Source organism: Amphiura filiformis, chromosome 18, assembly GCF_039555335.1.
Source record: "Amphiura filiformis chromosome 18, Afil_fr2py, whole genome shotgun sequence".
In the NCBI taxonomy this organism is placed as follows: Eukaryota; Metazoa; Echinodermata; class Ophiuroidea; order Amphilepidida; family Amphiuridae; genus Amphiura; species Amphiura filiformis.
The window spans coordinates 37,997,604-38,010,578 of record NC_092645.1 but is presented as its reverse complement, the minus strand read 5'-3'; the positions used below and the strand labels follow the sequence as shown (position 1 = coordinate 38,010,578).

The 12,975-nt window shown below is 36.8% G+C and overlaps 1 protein-coding gene across 2 annotated transcripts in view; it reads right to left on the bottom strand.

The window, feature by feature from the left end:
• The window catches only part of LOC140138665 (uncharacterized), a 65,892-nt gene that overhangs the window by 27,468 nt on the left and 25,449 nt on the right, over positions 1–12,975 (bottom strand). Inside the window, exons 7-11 of one of the 2 annotated variants that reach the window (XM_072160404.1) lie at positions 12,857–12,913; positions 12,205–12,255; positions 11,816–11,866; positions 5,567–5,599; positions 3,304–3,354 (exon numbers count right to left, since the gene is read on the bottom strand). In XM_072160404.1, coding sequence (XP_072016505.1) covers positions 3,304–3,354; positions 5,567–5,599; positions 11,816–11,866; positions 12,205–12,255; positions 12,857–12,913 — 243 coding nt within the window. The remainder of the gene's footprint in view (positions 1–3,303; positions 3,355–5,566; positions 5,600–11,815; positions 11,867–12,204; positions 12,256–12,856; positions 12,914–12,975) is intronic. The other variant, XM_072160405.1, reaches the window with a different exon arrangement.

The window sequence follows — 12,975 nt, the reverse complement described above, 5'->3', positions numbered from 1 at the left end:
CAAGGAGGGAAGCCAAACTACAACAAAGGAAACTACGAAGCAAGTGTTCAACGACATGAACTGGCAACATGAATTGGAGGACAAAGGTTGTGAGGAAGCCTGGCAGACATTAAAAGGTGTTTACAGCAAAGCAGTCCACCACCATGTTCCGTTCAAGAAGGTAAAGAAGAAACACAAACCACGTTGGTTGTGTTCCAGAGTCAAGAAAGCAATCAAGACAAAGTACAATCTGTATATGAGATACAGGAAATCAGACAATTATAGAGACTACGAAGAATATAAGAAGCAGAACAATAAAACAAGAAAAATCGTAAGAGAAGCACAAGAGAAAAGACTGATGAAGGAGTTCAAGACTAAACCTAAAGCATTCTACAACTATGTAAGGGAGAAGCAAAAAGTTCAAGTAGGAGCGTCACAGTTGCAGGGCTGTTCCTAGGGATTTTGCCGCCCCACCAAAGCAGTGGCGTAGCTAGGGGTTGTGGCACCAAGAGCTAAGGATACATAATGGTGCGCTCGCCCATTCGTGAAACAGTTGCGCGCGGAGCCTAGGGCCTACCACTAATTAATTTTGGTCATAATAAAGTTGAATATCGGTCTTAAATTGATCTTTCAAATGATGTGACTAACTCCGGGCGAAGCGCGCCAAAATTCTGATATTCATTTGGAGGGGCGCAGAATCGATGCTGAATTAGCCAATTTGGCGCCTCTCTAAGGGTGGCGCCCAGGGCACTTGCCCCCCTGCACCAAAGCATATCTCGCCCCTTTTTTATTGTCCTCCCATTTTTTCTTTTTATCCGCACTCATTTCAATTTTTTTAGCACCCCTCTGAGTTTGCCGCCCTAGGCGACCGCCTTACCTGGCCTAATGGTCGGAACGGCCCTGTACAGTTGGAATGTGAAGATGGGAGACTAACAGAGACAGATACAGAGGCAGCAGAAGAACTCAGCAAGTTCTTCAAATCAGTATACACGAAAGAGCCAGATGGACCTGTTCCAGAACTACCAAGGAGGACAGAAGAAACAATAGAAGACATTATTTTCACGCAAGATGATGTGCAAAAGAAAGAAGCTTGACAAACTGAGTGCAGATAAATGTCCTGGACCAGATCAAATCCATCACAGAGTGCTCAAAGAGTGTAGCAAGGAAATGTCACTACCACTTTCAATAATATTCAGGAAGTCCTTAGATACAGGGATACTACCAGAAGATTGGAAGACAGCAAGAGTTACCCCCATATTCAAGAAGGGAGCCAAGACCAAGGCTGGGAACTACAGGCCAGTAAGCTTGACCTGCATCCCATGTAAAATCATGGAATCAATTATGAAGGACAAAATGGCTCATCATGTCAAAGAACAAAATCTGATGTCCGGCAGTCAAAAGGGGAAATCTTGCCTAACCAACTTGCTGGAAACTTTGGAAGAAGTTACAGATATCCTTGACCAAGGAGAAGGTGTAGACATTATATTCCTAGACTACCAGAAGGCGTTTGACTCGGTACCACATAAAAGGCTGCTAAGCAAGCTGCAGGCATACGGCTTTGAGGGGAAAGTGCTCAAGTGGATAGAAGGATTTCTGACAGAGAGAACATAAAATTGGTGGTATAAGATCTGTATTGGGCTGTGTCTAGGAACATTCGTGTAGGTGCCACGCTTTGTTTACATCTCCGCGATAGAAAGTTGTCATTTACAATATTTAACCAGATCATGTCCCGGATTAAGTGCTTTTTTTGATGCTGTTTTGGGCAAGTTATCTGTTAAATGTACATTAAATGGGGAGGAGCTTGATCATGCTAAAGTACATGTAGACAGCTGGTCAAGAATGTTCAACTTGCATACATGACATTAAAGCCTATAAACTGAAAAATCAGGGTTTTGACGAGTAGGCTTGACTGCGTATGACTGAGTTCTGTTAGGTCTGTGTAATTGCAGCAATCTGCCTGATTTCAATTTTGTTTTTGTTCAGGTGTGTCACCATCATGGCATCAGGGATAATGTGAAAGAAAACATCCCTTGAAGCATTTGTGACTATCTCACAGCAAGATTAACAAAGAAATCCCTGAACAAAAAGCCTAGCTTTAAAGGGGATGCTGGTGTCCATGAGTAAGTGTAATTATGGTGCTGCCTACTTGAAAATTGATCTGGATATATTAACATTTGTTTCAACTTTTTACAGGTGCCATGTGACTCACTTAAAAACATCTATAAGATTGAGATGCACAGAATTAGGCCCTGCCTAATTATCATATCTGAACGTTGCTATCTTCAGTAGATAGCATGTGGTTTACAATGCACATGCTGCATTGATTTGAGTCAGCATCATACTTAAACTTGAATCATTTAACTTTTAGTGTATGTTGAGATATGTTGAAGATGATGTAAAATAATCCTTTTGAAAAATATTTGCTCCCTTTGGATTTCACACCACCAAATAACTTAGGGCAGTGTAAGGGGGTGCTCGCTTCAGGCCTTTTGAGCATCTCCTCATTCAAATTTTGTGTCTTTTATATATATATTTTTTATGTTGATTTGAATGAAAATAAACGATGATGTTTGTATGTATGATGTATAGTATTATATGGTGATGTGCCCTGAATGCATTTCTTAGAAAAACTGATATAGGTTTATGAGAGATGTTTTAAAACATCATAGGCTTCAAGGGCCAGACGTAAAAAATAATGATGGTCAACCTATATTTTATCCCAGTCAGAGGGTTCAGGTTAGGGCTAAAAAACAACCATCATAGCTGTCGCTAAGAACTGAGTCTCTCTTGTGAAGAAATAATTGTGTTTTCTTGAGGCAACTTTAGTACATATCTCTATGGGGATTTATTTGGTGGTGTGAGATCATGTGGGTCATCCAACTGAACGTGGAGCGGATTCTCTCCAACCTAACATTCTTGTCACCAATTTGAAGCCTGAAGTAATATATATTGATGACAGCATGCTGATACTTGAACTCACTTCTCACATAATCCCATCAATCAGGAGCAAATGATTTATGCATAGTATTGTTTGTATAATTCTTAAGTTAAAATCATATATTGTAAATTAAGTTTGGTAGTTTTTTATCTGTAAAGCGCGTTGAGGAATCTGAGATTCACAATGCGCTATATAAATGCTGTTTTATTATTATTATTATTATTATTAAATGAGTTTCTTTTTATTTTGTTATGCGCATATTCAATATACTATCAAAAATTTCTTGGTAAGTTACCTGTAAGTGACCTGCATGTGGCTATATGATCGATTGCTGTTGTGAAATATACCTAACAACATTAACATATAATTTTGGTGTATGTACTTACTCTGTACTATTGCTATCAGATCGGCAATGTCACCTGTAGGTTGGGTAGGGTCTGCAATTTAATAAACACAAAACAAGAGCACAAATAATGCATTAATCTTACCTGAATTGAGCATTCACAAAAATTCATTATTTGTTCTGAACTCCATATGCTACTGACAGTCCAGGAAATAATTATACTGTAATCAATAAATCCTCTAGAGACTGATCTGTTGCAAATGTGCACAAACTTTAATCAATTTAGCATTTAAACATACAGAAGTAGTAAATGCATTTTCTGAACAAGTTCAGGGAAGACAAAAATGGCCAACATGTTATTAAGTGCATGCAATAATTATTTTATACACCATGCTATAGCCAAGATATTCGGCTTAATTTCATATGTTCTTTGTTATTTTTGTTGGTGACATTATGTCATTTAATTGGTTCCACATTCTTTTGCCCAATGCACTAGCATGTAATACAATCAGCAGAAAATATTATGAAAAGTACAACGACATGTACAATACAATACAATACAATACAATACAATACAAGGAGTATTTCCAAAAGGCTCAGAGCGCTCACAAAATACTACAACTTAAACTATAATTGAATGTGCATCTTAAAATACTAAGTACAATAACAATGAGAACATGTTAAGGGAACAAATAAGTTTTAAGCGCTTTTATGAATATATTTGTAGATGAAGATTGTCTAATATAGACAGGTAGCTTATTCCACTCTTTTGATGCAAAAAGTTCTATCACCAGCTATGACTCTAGTTATGGGATAGTCAAGACGAAGATTATCATTGCAGGATCGGAGTTGTCTCTTTACAATTATAAGCAATTTAAGGGATCTAAAATGAGCGTTTATTGCGTTTCGACAGTATTTTTTGTGGGACATGAGAGCACCTCAGACCTATCGAATTGCATTCTGAATATGAAGCATGTCTTTCTGATATCAGATAATTTTCATTTTTTGAAAATCACAATATAATACAAATTGTATGACAAATTATAAAAATTTGATATTTTTCAAATTTTTGATATATAACAGTACTCTAAGTAAATTATATAAATCTAATGACATATTCTTAAAGTGTGTGTAGCAGGGAGGAAAAGCAGACGGTCAATTGAAAATTTTGACCTTTCATATTGAAGATATGGATTTTTTCCCAAAAAGACCTAATTTTTTCTGTGTTTTGGGAAAAAAAATCCATATCTTCAATACGAAAGGTCAAAATTTTCAATTGATCGTCGGCTTTTCATCCCACCTACATGCACTTTAAGTATAAATCATCAGATTTATAAAGTTTACTTCAAGTACTGTTAAATATCAAAAATATCAATTTTTAATGATTTACCATAAAATGTGTATTAAATTGCGAATTTCAAAAAATCAAAATTATTTTATATCAGAAGGACATTCTTCGTATTCAGAATGCAATTCGATATGTCTGTTGTGCTCTAATGTCCCACAATAAATACTGTCCAAACGTTCATACCCCAGCCCTTAACAAATATGTTGGTCCTTGCTTGTGAAGACATTTATATACAACTTACAAGCAAAAGTAATTTGAAAATATTCCTTTGGTATATTGGAAGCCAATGAAGTGATTTCAAAAGTGGTCCAGGTGAGTGTTTTTGGTTGACTTCAAATACAAGCATGCTGCCCAGTTTTGAAGATGAGTAAAATGAGTAGATGGTGATGAGGAGAGAGAAGGCTATTGCAATAGTCAAGACGAGAGAGAATCAATGAACGTGCAGCATAATGATATGTAGGTTGGTCTATATATTTCCTAATTCCAGCGATGGTTCGTAGATGAAAAGTTATAGATTTGCTAGCATTTGCAATATGAGAAGACATAGTCATTTGAGTATAAAAAAACACCCAGATTCCTAATGGTCTTTGCAGGTTCAATGCATTCATTTCCGATGGAAAGAGTTATATTAGATGGCAAATGTTTGTTATAATATGGTGATGCAGCTATAAAGAATTTGTTTTACTATCATTTAACAACAGTTTATTTGCGGTCATCCAGTTTTGTATATCCACTATACAATTTTGAAGTCGAATTATTGCACTGTCAAGGTCGCCGGCACTTTAGGATCAAATGATACATATAACTGTGTATCATCGGCATACATATATGACAAACATTATGATAATTGCAAATGTCACCAACTGGAAAGGTGTACACAGTGTAGCCGCCCGGTCCAACTACAGAGCCTTGTGGCTTTAAAAAGGCTTTACTGTGACATTATATTCAAAATACATACCATTGCGAAGATCTACTTCCTCACTGTCTGGATCTGCATAAATTGGACACAAAAGAATAAGACACAATAAGCAGGCATTCAGGGTTTTTCTGACCGGGAGAGCAGAGGAGGGACCAAGGGTTGATATCGGTTATTCTTAAACACTTGAGAACGATCCTGCAATCTTATTGGTTCTTACCCAGGTCAGCGCGTGTGTGTCAACGCGATACACATACTCGCTATTTGGACCAATTGGAGGCGCACAGCCACAACGGGACTGACCGATTTTAAGCCCTAAGTAATTCCTTGCAAAATGTAGGATTTAATTTGATTAAAATTTGTATGATATTTTTATTTAAATTGACGTGTTTGAGAATGAGAATAAAGGTATTGTTCTTAGCCGCTGGAGTGCATCTATCATCTCATATAACACGGGCGACATCATTATTTTTGGCGTAAAACAACTCGGCTTCGCCTCATTGTTTTACTTAAAATAATGATGTCGCCCGTGTTATATGAGACGATAGATGCACTGCAGTGGCTAAAAACAATACATTTATTCTCTAATTTGAGATTGAAAAACTTTGCTCATAATTATGTCCCTCTCAGTACTGTCGCTAACTCCAGGAAGGGGGTAAATCCATAATACAGGGGTCAAAATGGTAAGGGTTTGGATTACTTGGATCAAACTATCATGTCACTATGATTAAAAATCGTATAGCTTTTACTATCCATGATTGACTTATGGTTACACTGAGATATAAGACGAACAAAAAGTGTCAAAATGTCAATACCTATCTATCACACAGGGTAAAAAATATTTTGATTTAAATATAGGCTCTGCTACGCGGTGGGTCATTCTACCCATATGTGGCGGAAGTGGAGGACACCTCCACCCACTTAAATTTTGGAGAATCATAATAAGAGAAACAAGAAATGTCTTTAAAAAAGACAATGCCTCCAAGATACCAGTGGGCACCTTTTTGTTATTAGTTAAGGAGACACTTATAATGCTAGCTTTAAAGTAACGCTATTGGATATAGATATTTGTCTGATTGAAATATGTGAGTCCATTCTCTCCTGATTTCAAGACTGAAAATTTTATTTTAATCGGATATTCGGTTACCAAAATATGGCCTGTCAAAATGGCACGAAACCAAGAAGTTGGCAACAACTTTCTTTTATTTTTGTTAAGCAATGTTGTCAGGTAGGTCTTATTTTCTAATTATACATGTATATGCACGAATTATACAAAGTAAAATGTTCAGATCGGCTACAACATAAGATATAAAACCCATTGATGCCTTTGGCAAATTTCCATTTGCATAATGAATTAGGGCCCTAATCAACTTTTCTAATAAGTGGCCCTAATTAATTATGCAAATTGAAATTTGCCAAAACACAACCATGATTTATTGTAGTTTAGTGTGTGTTCTACCCATGTACCATGCCTCAGTACCATAGCTCTTTTAATTGTATCTGAAAACTTTACTTTGCATAATTCATGCATGTAATTAGAAAATCATCTGGCAACTGGACTTGTCAAAATATAGAAAATAAAAAAGAAAGTTGTTGCCAATTTTTTGTCTTGGTTTCGCGCCATTTTGACAGGCCATATCTCAAGAACCGAATGTCCGATTGAAACAAAACTTTCAGTTTTGTAATCTACAGGGCATAAGCTTTAACATATTATTTAAATAGAAAGAAAATCTAAATTTGTGCATTAGCCAATATGGCCACGGTCACCTTATGCCATCTTGCAATCTTGCAGATAATTCTGATGTATGAAATAAGACCTTCAAACTTTCAGATATGAAGAGTTCCAGATGCAGGCAGCCATTTCTGTTTTTTAAATATAGGCCTAAATTGTATTAAGAGTCATTTCTTGTGGATTTTTGACTGAAAATTACGATTGTATCGTTTCAGAGTAACACATTTTCGTATCAGATTCTTTTATGCTTGTTTATTATATTTTGTATTCAGGACTAAATATTAATATTATTATATTTAGGGGCGTCTTTTCATAGGCCATTACCTTTTTGTATGTGTAATTGAATAAAAAATCAAAAACATTATTGTTTTGTTTTCTTTCCTTCATTTGTGCTTTGTCTTGCATCGAAAGGGCCAATATCAACACCTTGTTTGTAAGAAGTATTGTGTGGGGAAAGATGATTCTTGCATTTTATTTTTATTCTTATCTTAACAAACAAAAAGCAAATTTCTCAGCCATAGCCTAATTAGTCTTGAAATGGTCATGGGTATGCATGCAAAAATAGGCCCCTATTGCAACAGTACTCAGTAGAGTGTAAAAAACCACCAACATGACCAACCACGCATGGGGATTGGGGAAACAAATACTTTAAAACGAATTATTCCAAATTATATCAACGCAATAAAATTGCAATACTTTAGTAGGCCTACATGTATTTGAACAGCAAAGAAGCCGGCCATAGGCGCGGCTAGGCATATCATACCATACATTGCAGTTCAAATGCAACATCATGACATATGCCGTGTGTACATTGTATACTCAAGTACACGTTGAACACGGCACAGCACATACATCTTGTATGCAGAGAAATCAAATAGCTAGCCGGTCTTTTCAATCCCATCATACGGGAAAGACATACATTCAACCATTCAAAATTACCGGTATATGCCACATGAATTTCAAGTTATATCCTTACATAAAAATGGCTTTCTATATGATTAACATCCCAATGTGTGGGTCCTGGTCCAAATCTACTTATTTCTAGGCTCAATCAGACGGACTCAGTTCTCACATCGATCCATGCTTGAATTGTGAGTCTCAAATTTAATAAAGTGTTGGATCTGTGTGACATTTAAAATTTGGCAAATTGAGTTCGGGCCCCCTTTTATTTTTTTAAGCAATGATTTAAATAGTGTAAAAATTAGGCACCAAATGGCTTCAATTGGACGTTCATTTTGCAAATTTTTCAAACTTGTCAGTGGGGATCAACCCCCATCAGACACCCCATGCATAGTGGATAAACAAGTGGCCAGCCATTTGCGCTTCTGCTTTCGACATTTGCCAATTTAGGCCCTATGATTAACACAATTTATAGGCCTACAATAATAGGGACAACTTGTCCACGAAAGGTTTCATGGACCGATCATTTCACAATTTTACGGTGTTTTAAAACTAAAATTCACACTAATAGTGCCAAAATGGTCCACCAAATTGCTTCAATTAGGTCTTCATTTTGCAAAGGTTTCTTACTTCTGAAGGTGGGTACATCCCCTCTCAGACACCCCCCTGCGTAGTGGACAAACAAGTGTCCATTTTCACTTCTGATTTTGATATTTGCCAATTTATGTGTAACACAATAATATAAACATGTCCACAAAACGCTTTGTGGACCGCTCATTTCACAAAATTTTGGCTTTTTTAAACTAAAATTTTACACACTAACAGTGCCAAAATGGTCCACCAAATCCCTTCAATTAGGTCTGAATTTCGCAAAGTTTCTTACTTCTCAGGGGGGTACATCCCCCCTCAGACATCCCACTGCGTCTAGACTATGCCATAGTCGAATTTTATTTAAAATATGTTATTATTAGTCATGATGAACCCATTTCGTTGAACTCAAAATTATACTGATGTTTATTAACATTAAAGTATTCAATAGTAAAATGGTCATAAAGAGTTAAAAATATCAGATGATTAGTGACAATAAAAGTAATTGAATGCAACATTATCTTGCATAATTATAATGGCTCACTTTAATACTGAACAATTCTGATTTTGGAATCTACCAGTTTATTGATAGCGAACCCCGAAAATTCGACTATGGACTTTGAATTGTAAGCAGAACTTTACCCTCTGGACTTTGCTCTCTAAAAACACACTGTCAAGCATACTTGTTTATCAGTCCATTAACCACAAGTACGCGCTAGATGTTTGATGAGAGATTAACTTTCGCGTCAACACAAAAGCGCCGCAAATACCACAGACAGTTGTGTACGGTATAGTTAATGGTAATGGCGCGGGTCCAGAAGATTTAAACCATAGCGAGATATGGGCGACCAATCACAAGGCAGATCCATTTAAAGATGCATTACATCATCGCTAATTTTAGTTAGGCCAGAAATTGGCCTAACTCTCCATAGAGTCCCGTGTTAAAAATCTTAACCGCAAAGGCAAAGTCAGTAGTCTACTTGGGAAGCTAACAAAGAGAGGGAGTAGGGTGACTGAAAAGATCAGTTGTGAAAATCTATCAATTGTGCACACATTAATTAAATCAGAGTTTTTAAGCTTAAAAACAATATCCAGAGTATGCACAATGGGCAAGTGGACTACGGGGTAGTCTACACTGCGTCTCGCAAGCGCGACTTGTGCAACGCGACGCAATGGACACTCGATCCACAATTATTGGGCGCCCCAGTTTTATCTGCCTTGCTACACGCCTGGCCACCACCATAGTCTAAGGAGGAACACAAGCACACACACCGACACCATTAACCAATATGCACTAACCTATTCTACATAAAAGTGCATTATGCAGAAAAAAGCAGACGGCAAAGTTTGTGAGCGATAAGTAGATAAAAACATGCAGGCAATAAGTTATGGGATTGCTGCAAGTCAGCTGCATGGGCAATGAGTCTACTCCAATGTTGATAGAGGGCATCGCATATCACATCCTTCTACGTACTGCATTGCTCGATGGTATCATATGTTGGAGGGTGCGGGAACGCAGACAAATTGGTACAGTCCAAGCCAAGCTGGGTTAAATTAACTCTCTTTGTTAGATGAGATCTCTATCCAAACATCTCTGTTATATGTCTCTGTGATATACATGCTTGCATATCATTTATATAGCACCATCTCCTATCTTCCAGGGGAGCACATTCAAGAAGAAACGAGGATCTACATCAGCGTTGTTGAATCTGGCTCTGTTCGTCTGAAGTATATAAGAGTCTGATTTTAATTCAAGCTCTATGGACATCAATATGATTGTTATCAACTGAGCTCCACATATGATGGGGTTGGAATACGCTATCACAGGACCATTTGATGTAGCGTTCAGTTCAGCCTATAACTCAAAAACATGTCTGGTGACTTGTTCTGGGTTTTGTTGGAGCTGATCACATATGGGGTCACAAGTCAACTTTCATTACTTACTGACCGCCCCTCGTACTAAGCCCTGTCTATGTTATTATCAACAGGGCACATGTGCTGTTCAGAACAAGAAAGCACTGTTCCTTCTCTGGAAGCTGATGCAGTGGTATATGCATCTATTCATGGAGTAAAGGTGCCAACCCTTATGCATTCTGTCTGTGAAGAGGTTAATTTAGATCCATACCTTCTTGCCCACTAACAGTAGTACATAGACTTAATATTTGTCCAATGTATTATAGCCATGGATATATTGCACCACAACAAGTTTGTTGAATACCATTATTGAAACGAAACATATTCGGTCCACCACAAGCAGTAACTATGCTTTCATCTGTATTAAGTGTGACACCAAAGTTGCCTGTTTATTTAGCTATTTCAAAATCAAGGAATCAAAATAAGTATTACTTAAAATGGAAAGTACTTATCGGAAATAAATGCATGATAAAAAACTGATAAAGAGCAGCGAAACTGAAAATATACATTATTTGCCAAAAATACACCATTTTAAACAAAACCTCGTAAATCAAAGTGCTAATTAGGGCAGTCAAAATAGTATAATTTCATGGAGAAAGAATACCAAATTAATGAAATCCACTTAACATATATTGGCCCGGAATCGGTCAAATATTTTATCCAATTAAAAAATATGTTAAATTTTCTTCCCATTAATTTATTATTGCTAACAACAACTGTAATCATCTATATCGTTAGAAGGCTCATGAGTAGCCAGAATTTTGTAAACATCCCAAATATTATTCATTGGACTTGAATTTTATACATTTTGAAGTTTTATCTATATATATATTGATAAAATTAATATATTTTGTGTGTTAAGATATTCAAACAAGAAACTATGTGGGTATTGTGAGGTAACAGGAATAGAAATATTAATAGTCAGGCATGAAAGTTTGAAAATATGTGCCATATTCAATTTTTAGTTTGAGACACATGTTATTATCTTTCTTTTCAGCTATGATCCTTTGTGAAGTTGGGCCTCATGCTAATGGTAGGAATTCAGGTGGCACACTGGATGGATCAAAGGGGAGTGTTAGGTCACTCTCCATGGTTTCTATACATTGATTATCCAGATGATGAACTAATAAATTATTTTCAGATAGGTTATAACATACCATTCAACTCAAGTCCCGCTGCCTCCATCTGCTCTTCATTCACATTTGTCTCTATAGCAACAAGATAAACAAATATGCATATGGTAAAAATGCTCACATAGAAAAATTAAGTAGTTCTGAGCTGATCCTGATTGTGAAGGTTATTTGTGGAATGTCTAGGGTGTGCGCTCTTGAAGCAAAGTCCCTGAGTGGTTATTAAACGGTTCATGGAATGATGTGGTGTCCTAGTGGTCAGCAACAACCTGAAAATTCTGCTGAGGCTTGTGGATCAACGTCTAGGCGTTGTGCCTTTGCAGCTCTTTGCGTAGCGCACTATATATCACTGCACTTTTTTTTTTAAACTTGAAATAAACTCTCTTCAAATCATTTTCAGATAGGTTATAACATACCATTCAACTCAAGTCCCGCTGCCTCCATCTGCTCTTCATTCACATTTGTCTCTATAGCAACACAATAAACAAATAGGCATATGGTAAAAAATGATTGACACTCACATGTCAATAGTATGCACACATGGAAAAATTAAGTTAGTTCTGAGCTGATCCTGGTTGTGAAGGTTATTTGTGAAATGTCTAGGGTGTGCGCTCTTGATGCAAAATCCCTGAGTGGTTATTAAATGGTTTATGGAATGATGTGGGGTCCTAGTGGTCAGCAACAACCTGAAAATTCTGCCGAGGCTTGTGGATCAACGTCTAGGCGTTGTGCCTTTGCGTAGCGCACTATATATCACTGCACTTTTTTTTTTAACTTGAAATAAACTCTCTTCACACATACGCACTAGCCCTAACATGCAGGGTATATAAAGCCCTGGCTGTCTATGTTATCATTAACAGTGCACATGCATCGATCAGACTGGGGTAGTGAGTGCCGTTCCTTCTCTGGAAGCTAGTGCATTGGTATATGAATCATGGATCAAACGTATCAACCCTTTATATGCATTTTGTCTCTAAGGATGTTAATATACCTTCTTGCCCACCAACAGTAGTACATAGATTATGATATTCAAATGAACTAATAAATCATCTTCAGATTATAACATACCATTCGTCTCAAGCCTTGCTGCCTCCGTCTCCATCTGCTCTTCATTCACACCTGTCTCTATATAGACAACAAGAAAAATATTTATATAAACAAATGGGCCTATGGTAATATCTCAAGAA